At 38.1% G+C, this 24647-nt stretch overlaps 1 protein-coding gene across 2 annotated transcripts in view; it reads right to left on the reverse strand.

Moving 5' to 3' along the window:
• TBC1D8 (TBC1 domain family member 8) overlaps nt 1-24647 on the reverse strand; it is a 47577-nt gene that overhangs the window by 8897 nt on the left and 14033 nt on the right. The window contains exons 2-10 of one of the 2 annotated variants that reach the window (XM_026666787.2): nt 24349-24459; nt 19318-19436; nt 13872-14100; nt 10286-10526; nt 5923-6130; nt 5302-5496; nt 4009-4176; nt 875-1025; nt 62-276 (exon numbers count right to left, since the gene is read on the reverse strand). In XM_026666787.2, coding sequence (XP_026522572.2) covers nt 62-276; nt 875-1025; nt 4009-4176; nt 5302-5496; nt 5923-6130; nt 10286-10526; nt 13872-14100; nt 19318-19436; nt 24349-24459 — 1637 coding nt within the window. Of the gene's footprint in view, nt 1-61; nt 277-874; nt 1026-4008; nt 4177-5301; nt 5497-5922; nt 6131-10285; nt 10527-13871; nt 14101-19317; nt 19437-24303; nt 24460-24647 lie in introns of both variants that reach the window. The other variant, XM_087967172.1, reaches the window with a different exon arrangement.

A 24647-nucleotide genomic window follows, 5' to 3' on the forward strand; every position in this document is an offset into this window, starting at 1 on the left:
GACCCACAATTCTCAAGCAAAGAAAAGTCATTTAGAAGTTAATGTCAGAAGAAGTCTTTACCTGGCAATACCCAATTTTGGGGTTTCTGTGTGCATAAGCTGTTAAGACTCTTCTCAATGCAGCTATGCCTGTTTCACTTTGGAAGGCTGGATGCTCAGGTAGGGAGCGATGCAAGTCACGCTCTATTTCCTCTGTCGCTATGCAGTACAGACCCATGGACATTTCTACTAAATCTTCATAGTAACCGGGGTGTGAATACAGATCAGACATAGCATCTGACCCAGGAATAAATGCAAAATGGATACTTTAGCAATACAAATGCACTGTTATATAAATGCTCATTTGTTTACAAATCTGATGTGATTTCTCTTGTTAACACCTATACAAACTAAGTTTAACTCTAGCCCACAGGCAACATACTGTGGGGATAAATAAATTATCCTTATATCGGCAGTATATTGTAAAAATCCTAATTTAAATATTCAAATCTCACAACTTACAAATAAATTATTTGGGCCTAGTATAACATCTCTGCAGTTTCTAGGGTATAATATTTTGGTATTCAATCTTTAAACCAGTGTTAGACCATATAAATGTATCTACTGTTATAGCAAATACAGAAGTAAACATTTATTATATTGCATAAAAGAAATATCTCACATTTAAATGTTTACATACTGCTAAATCGACAAAAAAATAGCATTTTGTTTTGCCGAACTGTAATCTCTTTATACATTAGATTGTTGATTCCTTCTTCCTCTTGACCCTATTCTCCTAATCAGCACAGAAAAATGGACATCGCTTTCTGCTCTCCCTTTCTTATATGATGAAATGACATTCTTTGGGGATGAAGTGAAATTACTGAATTCTCACCTGAGAAAATAAGCCATAGTTTGCCTCGCAATGATTCTGGGATTCCCATAGCAACCAGTTTCCTAATTTTCTCTGTTCGAAACATACAAACAGTTCGGCCATACTCAGCAAAATGATCATCCCACAGCCTCTCTTTTATTTGCTCTCTAGACTAAAAGCAAAGGATATATATTAAATCTTTATTAGAAGCCACATTGTTGGAAAATAACTTCTCATTCTGAAAAGCAGTTTTATTTAATACAGAAGAAAATATGAAAAAAAGGCAATGGATTAAATCCTCTAATTTGATCAATGTATAAGGTTATAATGGAATGATATGTAAAATTTGGCTGTGATTTAGAAAGAGTGAAAGAAATCCCCTATCATTTTACATGAGGCACAACTGGCAAAAATCAATGAAACTGCTCCATTTCATTTTTTTCAATACGAATGTGACTGGAGGAAACCAATTAATTTTTACAAAGCTAATACATGCAATACAATATTGCTGTAATTAACAGAAAAAATACAATAAGATTAAGATTATTATTAAAAATACAATAATTAAGATTATTATAAAAGATGAATAAAATGGTTAATAACAGTAAATGGTTGGAAACATATTATCAATTAATCTCTTATTTCTAATCTCTAATTTCAGTTAATGGATCCATTATATGAATTTGTCTATTTTTCAAAATTCTGAGTTCTAAAAATTAGAAAATGATAGTGTGGTTTATAATTAATTATAAAAACAACTGAGTAAATTCTATATGGTATTTATTCATATATATATACACCGGTACGTGTATGTGTATATGTTGTGACTCCGGGATTTGGTCCGTTAGCAGATGTGAGCTCGAGTGAAGAGGATCTGGCACTGAGATTCGAACCTGCATTATTAAGTGATTTTGAAGGTAGCCAGGATGAAGAAGTGGACTTAGCTATGAGAGACGAACCTAATTTATTGGAGGTGTCAGAGTCCTCTCCCTCCCCCGAATCTCCCTCTCTGATTACGCAGCAGCCGGTAACAGATAATCAGGAAAACGTACAAGAGGTTTCAAGTGAGGAGGAGGACTTTGAGGGATCCTGGCTTGATGTGAGAAATAGATGGAGATTGAGACGTCAATCTCAATTGGGAAAGAAAAGTCAAGCCAGTGATTAATTAATGAGACTAACACGCCCCCTTAGGGGATAAAAGGAAACGGATTGGCTTGAGAAATTTGCCAGAAGCAAAGTGTCTTGTTAGAGCGAAAGTACTGTGAAGATTATCTGAGGCATTGTGATTTATAGGCACTTCAGGAATGCCAAACAAATTTCAGAACTACTGCTGAGGACTGGAAAAACCTCAGCAGTTATCTTTGTTGGGGTTTGTTTTTGGTTGCTTATATTTTTGGAACTTTGGAATTTTGATTGCTCACCTGTGGATACAGGTGAGACGTAACATGTATATAATTGAAAGATACAATGAGTACACCATGCTTCTGTGCATGGCTTTCATTGACTACGAAAAGGAATTTGATTTAGTATTTCCAGCAAGCAATAATTAATGCATTACTCAATCAAGGTGTTGACACCACTTACATAAACTTACTACAATCAATAGATGAAAAAACAATAGTGACAATTTGCCTTAATGATCTTAAAGTGGAAATCAAAATAGAATAAGATGTATGACAAGGTGATTTAATATCCCCTATCCTTTTCTCAGCCTTCCTTGAAGAACTATTTCGCAAACTAGACTGGGCAAAAGATGGAATAAAAATCAATGGCATCTATTTAAATCACTTAAGATTTGCAGATGATGATGTTCTCTTCTCACGAGATCCAGAAGAGTTACAAAGACACATACAAGAGCTGGCCAAAACAGGAGAACTATTTGGCTTTTTAAAAAAACATTAAAAAGGTAATGTTTAATACATTCACCAAAGAAAGAAAACAAAATATATTTGGAGAAGAACTAGACGGAGTAGATCACTACATATACCTTGGCCAATATATCTCAATAGAAGGTGATACAATAAAGGAAACTAAACGGCATGTTAAATGTGATTGGCAAGCATTCAGCAAGCTAAGCTTAATTTTCAAGAACAACCACCCCTATGCTAGAAGAGAAATGTTTTTTTTATCATTGAGTGCTACCTGTTTTAACATATGCCGGTGATACATGGACACTAATCTCACAATCAATACAAAAGCTACGAGCAAAGAGCCATGGAAATATAAATGCTCAGCATTACAAGACAAGACAGAAAGACCTGCACACAACTGTCCCATTTCCATACAGACAAAGTTTCCAGGGCAACAAGTGTTTGAGCTGATTGCTCCGTTTGCAACTGGCCTAGGGTCGCTTAAACATTTGTCACCCTGATGAAGACTGAAAATTTCATCTGCATGGAAATGGGCCACTTGAAAATGGAATTTCTCTTCAGCAGAGGCCTTGAGGAAAGGCCTGGAGAAAACTGCTCCATTCTTGGCAGCAAAGACTTTTTGCAAAAGATGGCAAAAGGCTTTGCAAATGAGGGAAAGCTTTGATGTTTCAGGTCTTCCCTCCATTTGCAAAGCCTTTTGCCTCAGCTCTCATTCAGGCCTCCATTTGCATAGAACAGAGGCCTAAAATACTGTGAGATCACTCAACAGCGGGAGTTCATGATCTTGTGGTAATTTAGGCTTCCATTCTCTGTGTACACAAGGTGAGGATCCACAGGCCTAGTCCCTATGGAGACCTGGCGTGGGGAGAGGTGGGGAATAGGCAGTTGTTCATAAGAGCGAACAACTGCCTTGGTGCTGGCAACATTTGTAGTTTTGGGATTTGTTCTTAAATGTTAGGGGGCGCTTATCCCGTAACTTCTAACATTCACTAAAGAAACGCTCGTAACCCGGGAATTACCACACAGTTCATATATTTACTCCAATTTGAAGCTGCAGGAGAATGACGGATAGAGGAAAAGGAAACAAATAGGAAAACCCTTTAACTCTTTTCGGGGGGGGGGAGATAAAAGAATTGCATCATACCAGAAACAATTAAATGTAATAGAATCATGTTTAAAATATATTAGTAAATATGATAACAAGCAGTAGCTTGTTATAGGACAGTAGCTGTAACTGATAAATATTTTCCAAAGATAGCTTCCAAAAATCTTCCAACAACATACCATTCTGAACTCAAGGCCATCCATTCCAGAAGGATGAAATGCTGAACTCAGAGCTTCTGTATTCGGCAGGTGTCTTCTGTTTCTGTCATTTTCACACTTATCATTACTCTGAGACGCTGTTCCAAATCCCTCCAATTCATAGTCAGTATGTATTACATGAGAGTTGTGCTGCGTAAATATAAAAAATGACAATTTTTTTAAAATCAAGATTTTATTGGTGCATGGTAGCATTGAAAGCACTGGTTCCAAACTGTTCTACTTGCTGTAATTTACAACTTCACAAACAAATTTTTAAAGGTACATCAGGTGCTTATCAAGTATTTAGAAAAGCACCATCATAAATAAAATTCTGATGGAGTGATACAATTTTGTATCACACCAAACAATCTAGATGTAATTGAAAGCTACTAATATAGTCATTAATATAGTCATTAATATATTTTCTTGCAATACGAAAGGAATTATACAATTACTGAATGATAAAAGTTCACATTAATTGGATAAAATTAATTTTTGCATAAAATGAACAGTAAACATAGATTTTTTTTCTAAGTGTACTCTGCTATCTCTTTGGGTGTTATTCTTAAATAATTACTTTCACCAACTGCAGTGTTTTCGATTTTAGCGAATGTTACAATTATATATTTCTATAGTGCAATACCAAAACAACATAATGCAATTGCTGAATCACATTAAAATATGGTTTGCTTAAGAAACCATAAGAACTAGCTCAATAATCATGCAAGAACAAAACCAAAAAGCTTTTCATGTGACATGCAAATTCTATCAATGCAAGCAAATGTAAAACTCCACCATCAACTATTATTCTGAATATAATCTAAGCATAATAGAATAGAATACTTTATTGGCCAAGTGTGGTGGGATACACAAGGAATTTGTCTTGGTGCAAATACTCTCAGTATACATAAAAGAAAAGACACATTCGTCAAGAGTCAAGAATCATAAGGTGCAACACTTAATGATAGTCATAGGGTACAATAAGCAATCAAATCATACTAAGATACAAGCAATATAGATCGTAATGCATTAGTTGGAAATAAATAAAAGATGGAATTATCTTGCTAATTCTTCTCTAATCCCACTTTGAATACTGGAAAGTCAGCAACTTTAAATTATAGCATATAACCCCTATGTTAAAGCAACAACGCTACAACATATTTCTGTTACTACTATACCTACAACTACAATAACTACTACTACTAAGTTTTTTTTTTTAACTTTACAAAGTTTTTATCAGTCAGAGAAATATAGAATAAGTTGAACAAGAACTACCATATCTTTGCTTTTCAAAGCATTCTGGAGCATGGAATTATTTGCCTTCACTTGTTTCAGTCTTAAGCACAGATTTTCCACCAAAGTATCCCTGTCCTTCAATTCAATGAACTGAAAAGCTGTCTTGCTTTTTACACTGATAATGATGGGATTGGGTAGAAGACTTGTGTCCTCCATCTTCTCGATACTAGCAACCTGTGAACAAAAGTTATCCACAAAAGTGAGGGAAAAGTGCTGATGCTGACACGCCATCAATACTCAAAGCTATTGTTTCATTCTAGAAATGCAAATGCAAAGATTATTTAAGATTGTAGTCTGCAGTATGACCTGAATTTGTTACATTTTTATAATGAATAAATAAATCACAACTGACACTAACATTTTAGCAAAGCTGTCTCATCTTCACGATAGTTATTATTTTTGATTTGGAAATCACATTAATTTAAGTAATTGTGAAATGACTTATTACGCTAAGTGGGATAAATAGATATACCTCTAAGAATTTTCCCTTCCCACACCAGTACTTTAATTTATGTTCAAAGTATTTCAATGGATCATATGCATCCTTTCAGAGGCATAACAGATTTTAAAACCAAACGTATCAGTGAATGGCATACGAACCTCGGTAAGTGGAATAAGAATATTACAGCAGCCATCGTCTTTGCTAGCAAAACAAATATAACCATCAGAAGCATACAGCTTCCCAGCTGTGTGACAACGACTGAAGGGTGTCCATAAAGAGCAATCCACAATTTCATGCAACCTCTCTTTCTTTGGTAACCTAAAAAAGGCTCTGAAGTATTCATTTTGTGCTCTTGTCTCCAAATCCCTATTTTTAAAAAGAGAGAGAGTTATTTATAGACAATGTAAGTGCCCTTTTTAATACAATAGGATCTCCTGAGTAAAAGAATTATATGCAAGAGAGAGAAAATAGATGCTTGTGTGGTTGTTTCAAATTTAACCATATTATTTGAAGAAACCCTGCATTACAAGTCTATTAATTTATTTATAGGTCAGCCTCCACTGCTCAGTGCTGTCTACTTTGACCACGAAGACATATCAGAAAATAGAATGTTGTTTGCCATGTTAAGCAACTGTATTATATGCATTCCTTGTAGATAACAACTTACCTACATACCATGTTTCTCACAAAATAAGGCCGGGCCTTATTTTTTTTTTGACCACTGAATAAACGGCTAGGCCGTATTTTCAAGGGTGACTTAATTTCCTCCCCCACCTAGAGCGGCCCATATGCACATACCTCGCCGCAAAGCCGCTTCTATCGGCTGATAAAAGCTCCCCGAAGGCAGAGTCCCCAGCTGCTTCGGGGCATGGCGTGGCTGCCCGTGTCCCCTCGCCTTTAGGCAGTCTCTTTCGGGCGATGGAAGTTCCCCAAGTGCAGTCACCAGCCACTTCAATTGGCCGGTAGAAGCAGCTTCGGGATGAGCACACACACACACTCCCCTTGCTGCAAGGCCGCTTCTACTGGCCGATTGAAGTGGCTGGTGACTGCACTTGGGGAGCTTCCATCACCCGAAAGAGACTGCCTAAAGGTGAGGGGACACGGGCAGCCACGCCACGCCCTGAAGTGGCTGGGGACTCTGCCTTCGGGGAGCTTTCGTCGGCCGATAGAAGCGGCCTTGCGGCAAGGGGAGAATGTGTGTGCGCTCGCCCCGAGGCCGCTTCTACCGGCCGATCAAAGTGGCTGCTGACTGTACTTGGGGAACTTCCATCGCCCGAAAGAGACTGCCTAAAGGCGAGGGGACACGGGCAGCCAAACCACGCCCTGAAGCGGCTGGGGACTCTGCCTTCGGGGAGCTTCTATTGGCTGATGTTCTGTTGGTAGATCAGGGTATTCTAGCCTAGTCTACCTGCAGGGCACTCCTAAAGGCAAGTTTTCTCCCCCCCCCACTCTTCCCCCCCATTTCTCTTCACCTCGTGTAGTTCTAACGAACGATGTGAGAAATAGTGGGGAAACGCATGGTTTAAATAGGCCTAAATTTTGGGGGTGGGGCTTAATTTCACCTCATGCCTAGAAATCATGTTGGGCCTTCCTATTGGTGGAGGCCATATTGTTGGAGAAACACGGTATCATTTGAAAATAGTTAACAGAAAGACAGGAATGAAACTCTTACAGATGGATACACCTGTCAGGGAAATTTTAGCCCGTACACCCCAAGGTGTCTAATGAGATGGATAAAAGTGGTTAAATATTCTCTTTTTTGTTATTCTAGAATGTAACTGATACAGTTTTAGATATGCAATTAACTTTGGCAAGGATTCAGCATGAGCAAGTTAGTGGGTAGTATGCATGCCTTTGTAAGATTTTAGCTGACTGCATTTGTAATCAAGCCAATCCGAAATATTTTTCTCAATACTTAGAAACAACATAGTACCAAAAGACTTCTATAAATAGTTTGTTACTGAAGTTATGCTATTTGTTTCATGATATGTGGGCTTCTCAAATACTGTTTGTTTAGAAAATAAAAACAAAAACAAAGAAGTTGTTCCTGCTGCTCCACTAAAGAATGCAATGTGTGGGCTAGAAAAATCTAAGGACTATCTATCTTCTAGCAATTATAGTTTGCAAGACTCACATTTTTTATTTTATTAAAAAACAAACAAACATACAAAGGAAGACAACATTAGGTTAATGATACAAATATTCCTCTGGAAAATCTGCCATGAATAAGCCTGTAATTGACTCAACAAGATATGTTTCATTGCATCCAAATAGATAAACTAGTAATAATTTGAAGAAGTCCTTTTGACAAAATGCAAATAGATGTGAGCCATCAAGTTTTTAAAATATATACGCACAGATTTTTTTTAAAAAATGATGCACCCATACTTAATGTATGTATAAAAGTAACCTTAGGATTTTAGTAGGTTCCATTTAATAAAAATCACAGACACCAGAACTTGCTGCAGCTCAGATTCCAAAAAGTGCTTTAGAATATTTGGGAATGCAAAATGGTCTAAAATATCTTAATGGAGCCATAAGTTTTTCCCTAGGACTATCCAATTCTTAGAATAGGCCAGCTGCTTTAAGGTACTAAAGATAAGTGCTATGTTCATGCTCCAGCATGCAGCATTAAAACAAAAATCAATTTTACTATGTTTTTTTTTTGTAGTGATCATTAAGAAAATCATCATTGTTCTTAAGTGAGCCCAGTGTTGTTAAGTAAATATCATGGTTGTTAAATAATTCTATTGTTTCCTGTGGGGCTGTTTTGCCCAAAATTAGATGTAAATAAGTAAATTTTTACTTATATATGCTACAGAGACAGACTAAAAAACTGAATGATAAAATGAAAGCTAATTTTAAAGAAACAGTTAAGCACAACCATGACAAGAATTATGGACTATAATAGTTGCATCATGTTCAAATGAAGGAAAACTGATAAAAAACATTCTACTGATGGTATAAAACTCCATCAATAATATCTAGGATAGACAAACCATATAGTAATGAATACTGGCTATGTCATAAAACAGAAGAAAAGTTTTAATCATATGCAGCGGACATTAAAAAAATCCAAAGTACTGGAAAAATATCTATAATGGGATGAAGGAAAATTTGGAATCCAAACTGAAATGAAATTACAATTTTTAATTAGGTATAACCTCAAAACCAATAAGCAGTCTTAGTATAATCAGACATGCTTACAGAATCAATAAATTTTACTCAACACTGGAAGAAGGATATAATTCTGACAATATCTGATTGGGAATGTATACCTGGAGAATACCAGCAGTGGCAAAATAAATACTATACATTATATACACAATAGAAGTTCACTAAATTTAAGTGAGAATGATTCCTACATGTACATCACACAGTATGAAAAATGCAGTCAATTATCTGATTTCTAGGGGGGGGGGGGGGGCTGAAATGTCTACATTGCTGTAAATTAACATACGTACAAAAAGGGAGAAGTTAGAATTTTTCCTTATCTTTTTTCTTCTTTTTAAAAACTATTTTAGTAATTTAATTCCTGTTAAATTTGTTGTTTTCTTTATTTTTCTTTATTAACATATATACACACATTAACATGCATACCCAAAGTAACTTCACAAAGAGAAGTTTCACACTAAGTAATTAGTTGAAGATTGGAACTTTTTTTATAGTTCGAAACAAATATTTCGATTCAATTTGCAGTTGTACCTTCTTCTTTATGTAATATTTAATTTTAGATGAAAATTTCAAATCATTCTATGCTTATAATATTAACTAATATTGACATAATATTTTTCTCTTTGCTAATACCCTAAAAATAAAATGTCACTAACTTTTCATTATTAAGAATAATATATATTATTATATATTATACAATATATTAAGATTCAAAATATATTAAGATTCAAAACAATGCAAGGAAAAGAAACAAGATTAGTTGTAATTCAGTATTATTTTTGCTAAACAGCATTTTATAGAATAAAGTATAGATCACGGTGAGGAATAGTTTTTCTAAGTAGGCATGGCCACTTTCACTTGTCCAATCAATTAAAAAAGTGGCAGCTTGGGTACTGTACAGATCTGAATAGTTACATAGGTAGGTTAGGGTATGAGACTACTTGCTATTAAAATTACTTTCTACCTATGCACATAACATGTACAATAATATTCCAAGTGTGGTATACAGGAATAGTCTCTCTTAAAGCAAATGTGTTAATAATGCACAAAAAGAATAATTTAAATAAGAAGAAAAAAAGAAAAAGTACTACTGTACTATTTCAAAAACAATATAGTCTGATGCTGAAATACAAAATTTACATCTACTACATCAACTATTTAAAAATATCTCTACTGATCTAGAATCAGTTGTCAGTATAAAAATAATAGAAAATATGTAAAGGCTATTTTTCTTTCATTTGTTGTTTTCTCAGACAGATGGTCTTTTATTTAGACATGATTATGCTACACTAGCCTTTGAGTAGGAGAAAGTCTCCAATAAACAATAACAAGAAGCTTATGTTTTACCTCTTGGTGATTTGAGTTGGGTCCTGCAGACCTGGATCCAGTTCAAAAACCTCATTATCTAGTAATCTGCGGAGAGTTACATCTGCCAACTGCTCCATTATCCTGAATGCCTCATCAATATTAAGAAACATGGAGAAATCTCGTTCTTTATTTTGAGTGGTGATTCGGATAATGTCAGTCATAAATATATTGGAGGTTCTTTCCAGTTTCTGAATATCAACCCAGGATATAGTAAGTTTTACTGAAATTAAAAGTAACAAAAATATTGGTTCAAAAAAACCATCAGAATCTAAAAAGTCTCATAAAAATACCAATATTATCTTAATGTTTTCTTAAAAGAGAATCCTACTACAGTCATTTTTTGGGATAAAAGAGTATGCATAAATCTCTATCCGCTGTAACACAGAAGAAGCATTAATCTATGTAGTATATTTTAATCACTATGCTTTGTTCTTGTAGGCAATGTAAAAAAACTACTCTAAGCACATTCTGGTTTCTCTACAAACTGTATAAATCTTCCTTTTTCCCCCTCAAGATTTATTTAGAGAAAAAAAGTTATTCTAAATAAGGCACATGGCAATATGAATATGCAATTCCTGAATGTAAAGTTAAAAATGTTAATGTTGGGGGAGGGGGTGTATGTAGACATGCTTGTATATGTAAATACACATATGTATAATAATATATAGAAAAATGTTTATAGAATTCTTGATAGACTAGAATACTTTATTGGCCAAGTGTGGTTGGACACACCAGGAATTTGTCTCTGGTGCATAAGCTCATGGTGTACATATAAACAGCAAGTAATAGGTCATAGGTCATAAACCATAGTTACAATAATTAATCATAAGTTACAAACAACAATTGATAAATCATAAGAAACCAACAGGAGAAGATAGCAGGAAAGATGAGAAGTGAGACAGAGCTGCGGGGGGAGGAGACTATCTTTATGTCTAGTTGTTTTGGCATGCAATGCTCTATAATGGTGTCCTGAGGAGAGAAGTTGAAATAGATTATGTCCAGGATATGAGGAGTCTGTAGAAATTTTCTCAGCCCTCTTTATGGTTTGTGTAGTATAGAATAGAATAATGGAATAGAATTCTTTATTGGCCAAGTGTGATTGGACACACAAGAAATTTGTCTTGGTGCAAATACAGATCCTGAATGGAAGGCAGGCTGGTTGTGATTGTTTTTTCTGCAGTCCTAACTATCCGTTGAAATCTGTACCTGTCCTGTTTGATTGCTGTGCCAAACCAGACAATTATTGAGGTACAAATGAGACTCAATAATTCCTCTGCAGAACTATGCAGATCCTTGGGCAATCTGAGCTTTCTGGGCTGATGCAGAAAGGACATTCTTTGTTGTATCTTTTTAATGATTGTTCTAAAGTTAGGTCATCATTTCAAGTCCTTGCAGATAATAGAATCTGGAAACTTGAAGGTCTCTACTGTTGATATTGTGTTGCCTAATATTGTAAGAGGTGGTAGAATAGGAGAGTTTCTTCTAAAATCTACTATCATCTCTACGGTTTTAAGAGTGTTCAGCTCCAGATTGTTCTGGCTGATCTACCTCTTGTTCATATGCAGACTCATCGTCTCGAATGAGACCAATGACTATTGTATTATCTGCAACCAAGTTCAGTACTTTAACAGAGGGATCCTTTGAAATGCAGTCATTGGTATATATGTAATAATATAGAAAAATTAATACAGTTTGCCACTGATGAGGTACACACAGCTCCTAGGTTAAGAAAATCTCATTTAAAGATAATCCCTAGACACGAACAGGGTTATCTATAATAAAATGGCAGATGATTAGAATAGAATAACAGAGTAGGAAGGGACCTTGGAGGTCTTCTAGTCCAACCCCCTGCTTAGGCAGGAAACCCTATAGCATTTCAGACAAATGCTTATCCAATCTTTTAAAAACTTCCAGTGCATTTACAACCTCTGGAGGCAAGTTGTTCCATTGATTAATTGTTCTAACTGTCAGAAAGTTCCTCTTAATTCTAGGTTGCTCCTCTCCTTGATTAGTTTCCACCCATTGCTTCTTATCCTGCCGTCAGGTGCTTTGGAGAATGGTGGATGGCTGACTTGCCACACGATCTGACTCAATGGTGGACAGCATTCTCATTCCTTGAGCCGATAAATTGCTGAAGCCACAAAATGTTTTCAAAAGAATCACAAAATAGAGCATGCAGTTTTAATGTAGTTTTAACCTGTTTTCAGCAATTTGTGGAAGGAAGAGGTTCAAAACTCATCAAATTGGGAACTTATAAAATTTGCAGATGACACCAAACTGGCAGGAACATTTTGGAAGATGGCTTAAGATACACAAGGACTTTAAGAAATTTGAACATCAGGTCCTATCTAAAAAAATGAAATTCAATGGTGACAAAAGTAAGGTTCTATGTTTAGGCAAGAAAAACCAAATGCACATGTATACTATACGATAGGTGGTATCTGGCTCAATAGTAGTAATTGTGAGAGGGGCCTTGGAGTCCTAGTGGAAAATCACTTAAATATGAGCCAGCAGGGTGCTACAACTGCCAAAAAAAACCAAGCAGTCTTAGAATGTATTAACAGAGATAGAATCAAGATCACATGAAGTGTTAATGCCACTTTATAATGTCTTGGTAAGACCACTCTTGGAACACTGCATCCAATTTTGGTGCCACGGTTTAAAAAAAGATGTTGAGACTCTAGAAAGAGTGCAGAGAAGACCAACAAAGATGATTAGGGGACTGGAGGCTAAAACATACGAAGAACGGTTGCTGGAATCGGGCATGTCTAGTTTAATGAAAAGAAGGACTAGGGGAGATATGATAGCAGTGTTCCAGTATCTTAGGGGTTGCCACAAAGAAGAGAAAGTCAACATATTCTCCAAAGCACCTGAAGGGAGGACAAGAAGCAAAGGATGGAAACTAATCAAAGAGAGAAGCAACCTACAACTAAGGAGAAATTTCCTGACAGAACAATTAATCAGCAGAACAACTTGCCTTCAGAAGTTGTTGGTGCTTCAACACTAGAAGTTTTTAAGAAGAGATGGACAACCATTTGTCTGAAATGGACAACCATTTGTCTGAGCAGGGGGGTTGAACTAGAAGACCTCTAAGGTCCCTTCCAACTTTGTTATTCTGTTAAAAAGGAACTGTCTGACATTTTGAGTCAGATCACTTTGTCTTCAGGACAGTGAGAGATTGATTGAATTCCAGTGGGTTTTCCTTGAACTGCATTCTCCTTGCTGGCAGTCTCTCTCTCTCTATTTTGTCAAATCCCACTCTCATTTTATGTATACTGTATATAAAATGCATAGAATTCAGCTGTCTGTGTAGAATACCATTTGCTATTTAAGAGATGCACAAAATCTCATTCTCATTTAACAGACATTTATGTCTAGGCCTCTCCATCTGTTTTCTAAAGCAATTTGAAACTCAGAAAGCCCTACCGGTTAGCTACAGGCTTTCCACTCCAGTCTGCCACTATCCAAACATGCTTCCCTTTAACTTTTCCCTTATTTAACAAAAGCTATTCAGCAGTTTGAAAAGTGTGCTAGCGTTACCACATTATCAGGTGTTGATACTTACATTCCTTGCCCAAAAAGAAGGAATAGAAACAGAGGTGATTAATGCTTAGATAAAGCCATCCCTGGCGGGGAACTTTCCCTTTCCAGCAGCAACATGAGTAATACGTAATCAGTTTTTCTACTTCGGGGAAGTTAAACCTGGTTTCAAATTTTACTAGTGCTTCTCTGAACTTCTCAGGGTCCTCTTCCTGTTCTGCTAGTTTGCTGCTGGTCTCTTCTGCTATTAATGCCTAAATCAATGACAAATGAATGTGTTACAGATGTACAATTTAATAATTATGTGCAGACAAATGCTTCTAACACTTGTTGCTAGATAAAAAAATGTACAAATTAAAAATAAATACTGAAGTTCGTAGTGTACAAGACATTCTGTGTTTTAATCTTCATAACATTTCTGATGGCTTAGATAACATTGATTCAATTATTTTTACAATACATCAAAATGCACTACAGAACTATAGCAAAATTAGCTGTTCTATTCACTCGCTTTCAAAAGTTCAGTCAACTTACCAGTTAATTGTATTTCCATGTCTGTTTTGACTGTCTTTGCAAATAATTTATAAAAAGTAAACAAAATTAAAATGATACAAAGTGATATGCTACTGCTTTTTAACTAATTCACAGGATTAGCTAATAAATGATGTATGTTCATAAATGGGCATTGGTAAAAGTTACCCTGAACGCCCTTTCTATCTATGCTGCGAGAGAGCCCAGGATGGGTTGACTCCTTCCTATGACGTCATTTAGCTGAGTCTGTACTAAGATATAAAAGCCAGCCCCCGGAAGAGACCCCAGCTTTGGCGAAGATACTTGACAGACTGAAAGGTGTCTCTGAAAGCACAAATGAATACAGAAATATGACTTACCCTCTCCGGACGAATCAAGGGAGGGGCTGGGCTCTCTCGCAGCATAGATAGAAAGGGCGTTCAGGGTAACTTTTACCAATGCTCATTCTCCCCCATGCTGCATCGAGAGCCCAGGATGGGACATACCAAAGCTTGCATGTCCACGGGCGGGTCCTCGTCCGGCTCATCACACCGACTGTTGAACTATTCTTTGAAGCACCCGTCTGCTGAAGGTTGCAGTTGCTGAGGCAAAGACATCCAGACGGTAGTATCTGATGAAAGGAGACAGAGATGTCCACGTGACCGCACGACAGATCTCCTCCAAGGGTGCTTGGTTCTCCCAGGCAGCCAAAGTGGCCGCGTTTCTGGTAGAGCACGCCGGCAGACCTCGAAGAACCGGAAGGGCCGCAGCTTTGTAGGCCTGCTCAATGCAAGATCTGACCCACCTGCTAATAGTAGTAGAAGAGGCCTTGTGCCCCAAGTGAGAAGGGAAAAGGAAACAAAATGGCTTCCAACTTCCTGAAGGAGGAAGTGCGCTTAATGTATATTCTAAGAGCCCTACCTACGTCTAGCGTGTGCCATAGCTGCTCTAAGACATGGTGCGGGAGGGGGCAGAAGGTCCTGTCTGATGGAAAGAGCAGCGAGCTCGGATACCCGCCTGGCTGAAGTGATGGAAACGGGGAACACTACCTTCAGAGTCAGGAAACGGAGAGACAATGTTCTAAGGCAGGGGTCCCCAACCACCGGTCCAGCGGACCGGCACCGTCCGTGGAACAAGTCCTACCGGGCCGCTGGTTTGCTGGCGCCGCCATCTTTTTGATGAAAAAGTGCTTCCGGTGAGCTTTTCCGGTAAAGCTCACCGGAAGCACTTTTCATCAAAAAATGGCGGCCTGCGCCTCGGTGAGCTTTTCCGGGTAGAAAGCCATTTCTACCTGGAAAAGCTCACTGAAACGCTAGCGCCGCCATCTTTTTGATGAAAAAGTGCTTCCGTGAGGTCACCGGAAGCACTTTTTCATCAAAAAGATGGCGGCGCCCAGCTGATGCCAGTACCGGGCGCGGCGCCCAGCTGATGCGGTACCGGGCGCGGCATAAAGGTTGGGATCACTGTTCTAAGGGGTTCAAAAGGGGGCTTTGTAAGGGCATAAAGGACCACATGAAGATCCCAGGAAGGATACCTGTGAACCACCAGAGGGTGCAGGTTGGAAACCCCTTTCGAAAACCTCCTGACGGAAGGGTGATGGGATAAGGAAGGAAGCGAACCCCATGAAAGAATTACTGGTTGAAAAATTAGATCCAGGATGGTTCGCTACCCCCCTGAGGCTTTGGGAACGATGAAAGGCGAGAGTAAGCCCATGTCCCCGTTGAGAGGGGGGAACAGGTTTGAATAGCTCGGATTTCAAGAAGTAGTTGAATGGCCTGATTCATGAGGTCTTGCCTTGAAATGTCCCGAGAGACAGAAATTTTGTGGGGGTGGTATTAGGAAGTCCAATTGTAATCCTGACCTGAGCACGCAGGCATCCGCCGTGATTCCTCCCATTTGGAGGCACAGAAGGCTAGGCGACCTCCGATGGGTGGGGAGAACAAGGGATTACTTAGAGCGACGGAAGGAACGACCCCCACCCTCCCAAAAGGGCTGTTTACCAGTATAAGGAGCTGGGCGATAGTTGGCTCTCTTCCCAGAGGAAGAGAGAATTTTACGTTTATCTCTGGTTTCGATGAGATAAGGTTCCAGAGCATCGCCAAAAGGCTTATGGCCCATGAATGGAACTGAAGCCAGCTTCCATTTACGGTGTGACTCCGCCTGCCAATTTCTGAGCCATAACAGTCATCTTGCTGCTACTGAAGATGCCATGGCCCTAGATGCAAATTTAGCAGAATTGAGAGTGGCATCTGCAGTGAATTCCGCCGCTGCGATAATCTTATTAAGGCCTTGGTGAGACCAAAGGTCAGATGTAGGCAATCTAATCTGGCATTGGTGTAACCACCGTATGGATGCCCACGTGAGAGTGCCAGGAAGAGAAGATGGACGAGGACCTGCCGAAGTGCACTGTTCCTTGACCATGTCCAGGAACAAAGTGGGAGAAGGCAAAACCCCTGCCTGCACTACAGGCTTGGAGAAGAGTGAGTCTCCCTGGCCAGAGGGAATTCCTTGTGGCTCAGGAGCCACTTACTCTGGCGACAGCTTGGCAGTGACCAAGGCCTTGCTGATTAATGGTCTGAAGAGAGAAGGATTGAAGACCAATGCAGAGGATGTCTGCTCTGGGCGAGAGTCCTCTTCCTCTGAAAGACTTTGGTCAAAGGTCTCGCCCTCTTCACGTTCTGAATGAGAGGAGTAACTGTGTTCAGATGGTGAAGCCCTTCCCTCCTCATCAACCTCCTCCCATTCTGGTAGAGAAGAATGGACCCTGAGGTCCTGGGGCCTGTGTAAATCAGGGTGATGAGGCAAGGAACTTATAGATTGAGAAGGGAGAAGGGCCTGAACCCTTTCCAGAGGTCGAAGGATTTGCTTGAAGCCTTCAGTCAATCCCTGCCTAATGGCCAAAGAGACAACATCTTGGATATCCCCTGGTCTATGCTCAAAGGTAGAGGTAGAAGGCCGAAGGCCTGCTGCTGTAGGAGTGAAGGTGGCTTCAGGCCTAGATTGAGAAGAGGTTCGAGGCCTGGAGGGAGGGGGAGGAGCATAGGGCCCAGAAGCCTGTTGGAAGGCCCAGATCTGCTTAGATCCTGAGGATCATATTGTACTGCAAAGGCCTCAGGAGACCAGGATGGAGGATGGAAGGCTCATAGATAACTTCTCCTCCCCTGGGAGGGCTTGGCTGGGGCCTATGGGTATCACCTGAAACATGCTGTAGTTTCACTCCCTTCTGTTGAATAGTTCTGTTGAACTGCTCTCTAGGGCTGCATGTCTGCGCTTTTCTGCCCTCAACTCAGCCTGAGTTGCCTTCTTAGGGGCTAGAGCCTTAGCTCTCATTTTAGCAGCCACCTTCCTCTGGACCGATTGGGTGCATTGCCTATGTCTTTTTCTCTTATTGGGCTTAAGAGACTGCTCCACTGGGGGGGAAAGCTCTGCCTGACCCTTATCTAGCTCCATTTGAAGAATAAAGGCTCTTATGATGGAAAGAAACTGTTTGTAAATTTTTTGTATTAAGCCCCTTAGGGTATAAATTGGCCCCCGGGCTTACAAAATGGCCGCTCACCTCGTGGTGGAAGGCTTCAATCCAAGATGGCCGCTGACTATGGGAAACAGGCTCCGAGATCAAAGAATTTCTCCTTAGGCTATAAAGAGCCCCGAGTGAAGTCAGCGAAGGAAAGGGCAGCCTCTGGCCACACGATCAGCTGGCTGACGCTGGTATCAGTTTGCCGATCGCTTTTTACGACCGCTCAAACCGCAGGCGTGGGGGAGGTCTACCGATGCTGCCCAACTTGCCTGAACAGCACTCTGGCAACGCTGCTCCCAACACTGCAGGAGAGAACCTGCTCTCCTGGAAGAGCAGCTGCCCAGATCCTGGGAGCTGCTGAAGCGAGGAAAAAATGGTACTGAAGATCGCTGGTGAGTGCTATCCACAGAACCTCAGCTGGCTGAAGCTGTTATCGGTTTGCTGATTGCTTTTTACGACCGCTCAAACCGCAGGCGTGGGGGAGGTCTACAGACGCTGCCCAACTTGCCTGAACAGCGCTCCAGCAACGCTGCTCCCAACGTTGCAGGAGAGAGAGAAAGAGAGCCCTGCTCTCCTGGAAGAGCAGCTGCCCAGATCCTGGGAGCTGCTTGAAACGAGGAAAAACGGAACTGAAGATCGCTGGTGAGTGCTATCTAACAGAACGCTTTCAGAGACACAGCTACTGACTGAAAGGAGCTGAGTCAAAAGCTGGGGTCTCTTCCGGGGGCTGGCTTTTATATCTTAGTACAGACTCAGCTAAATGACATCATAGGAAGGAGTCAACCCATCCTGGGCTCTCGATGCAGCATGGAGGAGAATAAAGAAGACTGAAGTTGTTAAGTCAATTGGTGAACCTAAAACAAACATCTAGTTCCATGCAGTTATTCATTGCCAACTATTTCACAGAAGGATTTTTTCTTCTTGCAGTTCTCCACTTCCATCAAGTGTAGCCCTCTCATTTACCTTTGTCCCAATAATAATAAGGCAGCAACAATAGCTGACTTCCAGGGTTGATGGACAAGAATGTGGGGAAATGCCATCTCTGGAGGTAGAGCTTGACTGGACCCAGCTCATCAAATGAAAAGCCAACCTGTCTCCTTCCTGACCACTTCCACTTATTCAACTGATTTTATGAGAATAAAAAAGAATTCAGGAAACTAAGCATGGAAGACTGGAAGATAAATTACATGGGAAGAGGCAAAACTAAGACAGGTATTCAATTTCTATTAAAACATATACCTGGATCCTAGGAAACAATATTAAAAGTCATAGTATCAACTTTTATCAGACACAAGTAGAGGAAAGTTTAAGAAAATGAAGGTATGATCCAAACACACTAATTTTTCTTATAAATTTTGGGATCCTAAAGATATCCAGAGAAAATACCTGCAACATTTTTACTTAACCAATACAAATGATGGAAAAATAGTGAATATTTTCTTACCTTTATTTTACCTCTGACAAAGCTGACAATATCTTCTTTATTATCAAACACAGACAAGGTATGGAGCAGATTTTGTTCCAGCCATTCCCAGTGATGGTTTATCTCCTCAACTGTGGCACCTAGTCCAAGACAGTACAATTGTGAGGAGATGGTTTTTTTCCACAAAGAAAATCTTTTTTGCATACTTGTTATATTTTTATACACTTTTGCTTTCTTTTTCCATAAAGAGAAATCAAAGTCAGATCCTCTTATTTAATTACAGATGACAATCTTATTGTGATTTTTTTTGCTACAATCACACTTCTTCATACATCACCTGCTTCATACAGACACACCAGTCACAAGTGTTTTCTTAGGAGCTAATGCTAAAGCAAATGGATAGTAACATTCCACAACAGCTCAGTTGTTTTGGGTTCAGTTCTGAGAAGAATCAGAACAGTATTCTTCACGGATATCCAAACTAGCATTCTCTTGACTAACTTAAATACTAGTTTATCTCTGGCCTGAGCCTGTCTACAAGTGTAACATAATGATATGAAAAATAATTTAGGATATCTTTATAAGCAATTAAATTTCACATCCTTTTAATACTTTTCATTTTTAAAAATCACAAACAAAACAAGCATATAAACAGGATATAAAACAAATACATCAGAAAATAAACAGTTCTCTTTTTTTCTGCCTCCAAGAGATCTGTGGATCTCTCTCTCCTCCTCTCTCTCTCTCTTTCAGTTCACATTAATTAAACAAACAATACATGAATAGCGATATACATTTAGTATGTTTGCTTGAATTAGTGTAATACTAAACTATCATACAAACAGAGCCCTCATAACACCAGTAAACAGTTGGCCTGGCTTCTACTTCAGTTATGTATGGTTTTGCTAACATATCTCATTTAAAAAAATGGCTCAGGAAATAAAGAACTATGTAATGGCCTAGAAAGTTCTATCTCCTCCTCTTCTGCAAATAAATCATGAAAAAGAATGCAGTGCCTTCCGTTGGAGGCATCCCTTAATCTCTATTTTTTTTCTGGAAGTCAAAAGAAGCAACGTTTAATCACAGAATGATCCTTCAAAACTATCTGTGGATGACAGACGAAGGTCAGCAAGAAAATGTGCAACTAATTTTGGATAAAAACTGGTAAAAATTCTGTAACTCAGAAATCGTAAGCATAGTTTGAGTGTTCTGAGTTGGACAGCACATTATGCCTATACTGATAGTTTAATTTCCTTTGTTGTTCAAAAGGTCTACAAATTAAAAAAGAAAAGAATATGGACTAATGCTTATGGGTAAATCAACTAAGATTGTTTGATTCCTTCATCTTGAAATAATGAATCCACTGTCACAAGAGCAAAGACTATTACTTCAGCAAGTGGTTTAAAAGATGTGATTTGTTAATAATAAGGTAATGAGTACATATGCTTTGCTATAGTATCGTAACATGAATATCTACAAACCACAATGACTGGATTCATGGAACATGGCTAATATAGTTTTTGAACCTGGTCAGTATATGTTAAGAACATGACTCCTGGAAAGGAAGAAAAAACAAAAGTAACCCCTTTTTAATTACCCTTTCCAGTTCTTCACAATGGAGAGAGGAAACAGATCGGCAAAAAAACTAGAAACATACTACAATCAAACCTGATGTTGGTATCATTAAAGATACTGCACACTACCTCTTACAAGAGAGAGATAAACACCGCTAAATATGTTTTCCATTTTCAAAGGCTAAATTTCCCATAAAAAAATGCCAACTGCCAGGGAAACTGTCCAAGGGTTAACTCTCCTCAACAGGAAGACCTTGTATCTCGAAAAGCACAATTAATCAAGATAAGGTCTGTTTCAGCACAATGCACACATAATTAACTTCATCTCTACTAGAGCTTAAAAACAAGATAGGCTGCAAAATACCCCCACAAGCTGTAAAACCACAGTTGCCCATACTCAAGCATTTGGACTAAGCAATAAAACTGATGTCAATTTTTAAAAGGTAAAGTTTCTTTCAAGCCAAGTTTGATTCCTGGTGATTTTTTGGAGTACAGTACAGTATGTAAGTGGTTTGTCATTGCTTTCTACTGGGTGGTTGTTTTTTATTTTATTTTATTTTTTGCTTCCCAATGTAGCCTATAGCTCTGGTATTCCTGGCCAAGTCCCATCTACATATCTTTTTTTAAAAAAAATATTGCATCTTGTTCAACTGTTTTATAAAAACAGCTGTTGCTCTCTGAAAAGGGAAGAAACAACTAAACTTTTCTAATGAGGTATTTACGTTACATGAATATTGTTACAGGATATTAATGAAAATGGAAACAAGCACAGAATGACTTCTGAGTGTAAAAGGAAGAAAAATTGATGAAAATAATTTGATTACAAGTATAAATATATATCTTATGGCAATTACTTAATAATCACAAAAATGATTATTCTAGATTTAGTTTTCATAAAATTGTACATGCTTAAGACAGATTATATGCTTAAAACAGATTATATGCTTAAGACATGTAATCTTGTAAATAAACTTGTAAATGGATTAGCAAGGCATAAATTTGGTTTCAAACCTGTTTACACATTTAAACAAAGGGTTCTTGAACCAAAAAAATAACTGGCTGATATATTCCTATAAATATTCATTTGTAAACCTTTATTCAGTTCTCACTTTATGCGTCAATATTCTGGAAATTTTGTTTATAGTACTCACACAGGTACATTTTACTGCATGATTACAGGGAGTCATTGATTTACAACCATTCATTTAAGGACTGTACAAAGTTACAGTGACACTGAAAAAAGTTAGTTATGACTAGTCCTTGCACTTATGACTATTGTAGCGTCCCCCCCAAAATTGGGAAGGGGGGTTCTTGGGAAGTTGCATGCATTTATGATGACTGCAGAGTCCTGGGATTGCCATTTGCAACCTTCCTAAGGGATTTCCAACAAGCAAAGTCAATGGGGAAAGCCAGATTCACTTAATGACCTGGTGATTCATTTAATGACTATGGCAAAAAAAGTTATAAAATTGGGTGCATATTGACGGTAAGTCACTTACTGATTTACATTGCTAGGTGATGGGACTTCCAGTTCCAATTATGATTGTAAGTTGAGAACCACTTGCATTAATGAACAATGAACAGCCAAATTAGCCGTATCTCTTTTTCTCTGATATTAATGTGACAGAAAATCTCACAAGATCAGAATATGCAGCTTATCATATGCGGTAGTCTTAACTATAAACCAAATTCTAATTGAATAAAAACACTGTAGCTTTCATTAGCGTGCCCACCAGACAATATGACAAACAGTAAGAAAATTGACACAAATGCATTGCATGGAAGAGATTTACTGACAGTTGATCACTATTAATAGAGAGAATATTGTGTTGCCCACTTTTTAAAATGAGTACTTTCTGAACAAGTATGTTACAAGAACAGTGCAAGATAATCTTAACATTTTTACCCTTCATTTTCTGCAAGGTCAAATAAACTGTAGGCCAAATCAATTGCTGTGAGCAAAACAGAGTCCACCTGTTGTTTTCCTGACTTCTGTTATCAAGCCTAGAGAATTATTTTCATGCTTTTGACAGCATGGCTTGGAAAGCTTATCTAAATAATTTATTTATTTTCTAGAGAGTATGTTATTAATCTTTCTTTATATAGCCATAAAATGCTTCAGTTGCATGTTGTGATTAATATTTTATTTATTTAAAACATTTATACAGCAGTCCATTTTGTACCATCTTGTGCCATGCTCTGGCAGCTCACAACAAAAACTGGTCCTACAAATATCAATTATCATCCTACCAACTAGACAAAATGATTTATTTTACATATGTCATTCTTCTCTAATTAAGATAGGTTTATCAATTTCAGAACCAATCAGTATTAAAGTTTGGAAAAGAAAGGAGACCGACTAAGGAGGAGGATGAATACAAGGCAGAATTAAATAAGGGAAAAGTTTGTACAAGATTATCAAGCTTTCTAATTGTTCACTCTAAAAAAGAAGCTGAATCACACTAATAAACTGATAATAAAAATATCACAGCTTTCTCAATACCAGAGAAAACATTATTAACTGCAAAAAAGAAAAATGTAACCACATAAACAAAGCTGCACTCTGCTAATCAATTTTTTTTTGGGGGGGGGATGGGAATCAATAATTAAGTTTGCATCTACATTTTTCCCATTTTAATGTTACAAACAAAAGAACTTAATGTACAACTTTTTAAGTGTCCACAATTCCTCCACCAAGCAGCAAGAAAGAATGTTAAGATCCTTATTATCTTGCCTTATTAGCTGCTTGTGAACAGAAAAAAATCAACAAAAAATTTCCTTCCTCACACTTCCAGCAGCAGGGTATCCTCCTACTCAGATCTTTAAAGGATTGAGGAATTTTATTCACAGCCGCCACCACCACAACAAAGAATGTAGGAGCAAAACTACACACACACACACACACACAGAGTATATTCAGAAGTGAAACTGAAAACTGCTGTTCTGAAAATCGAAACAGGATCCAGATGATAATCCCTAAGCAGTTCTGTGCAAATGCATCCAATCACATTTCAATTTTGTGTATTCTCAATAACAGACAAAACTGTTAATATTTTATTCACACCAATGTACAGCATACAAATGTATGTATTTGTTCAATGTTTAAAAGTTGCAAGCCCCTCCTTTGTAGATCAGGGGGAGCATACAGATTTTTTAAATTATTAGAAAAAAAGACAAATAATGCATGTGAGTTCTAGTATGAAAAGCCATGCTCATGTCTTTTAGTTTCCACAATGGCATAATTAGATCATTTAATACTGGGTCGTCAAATCAACATTACCCAAACATGGAAATATTACAAAGTATGAAAATTGTTAAGTATGGCTTACCCAAACACTAGTGTTACTTATTTCAGTAATATTACCTTCAACTTTCTTTGACATGCAAACCACGGCATGCTCAGAGTTCAGTTCTTGTGTAATATATGACTCACCAATGGCAATGGCCCAGTAAAGCTCTGGTCCGTTCAATAACTCACCACATGCAATGACAGAATAAGTAGGTGATCCTGGTACTTGTAGCAAAATCCGATATGGAGCAACCCGTGCATTTGAATCAAGGACAGCATCCAGAGCTCCTACTAGACGACCTAGACAAATATACAACAGGAGGAAAAGGGTGGTTGAAAAATAGGCTTCACTTGCAATGTATGTCAATCAAGCCAAATGGTTAAAAACTAATAACCAGTAGGAATGAGCAAGAAATGGAATTGGAGGAACTTGTATTAATTGTGTTTATGTGATTTAATTTAGCAAGAAATATTACTTCTAAACGGAA

Source organism: Notechis scutatus, chromosome 5, assembly GCF_049901735.1.
Source record: "Notechis scutatus isolate UNSWTSFEM ecotype Mainland chromosome 5, rNotScu1.2, whole genome shotgun sequence".
In the NCBI taxonomy this organism is placed as follows: Eukaryota; Metazoa; Chordata; class Lepidosauria; order Squamata; family Elapidae; genus Notechis; species Notechis scutatus.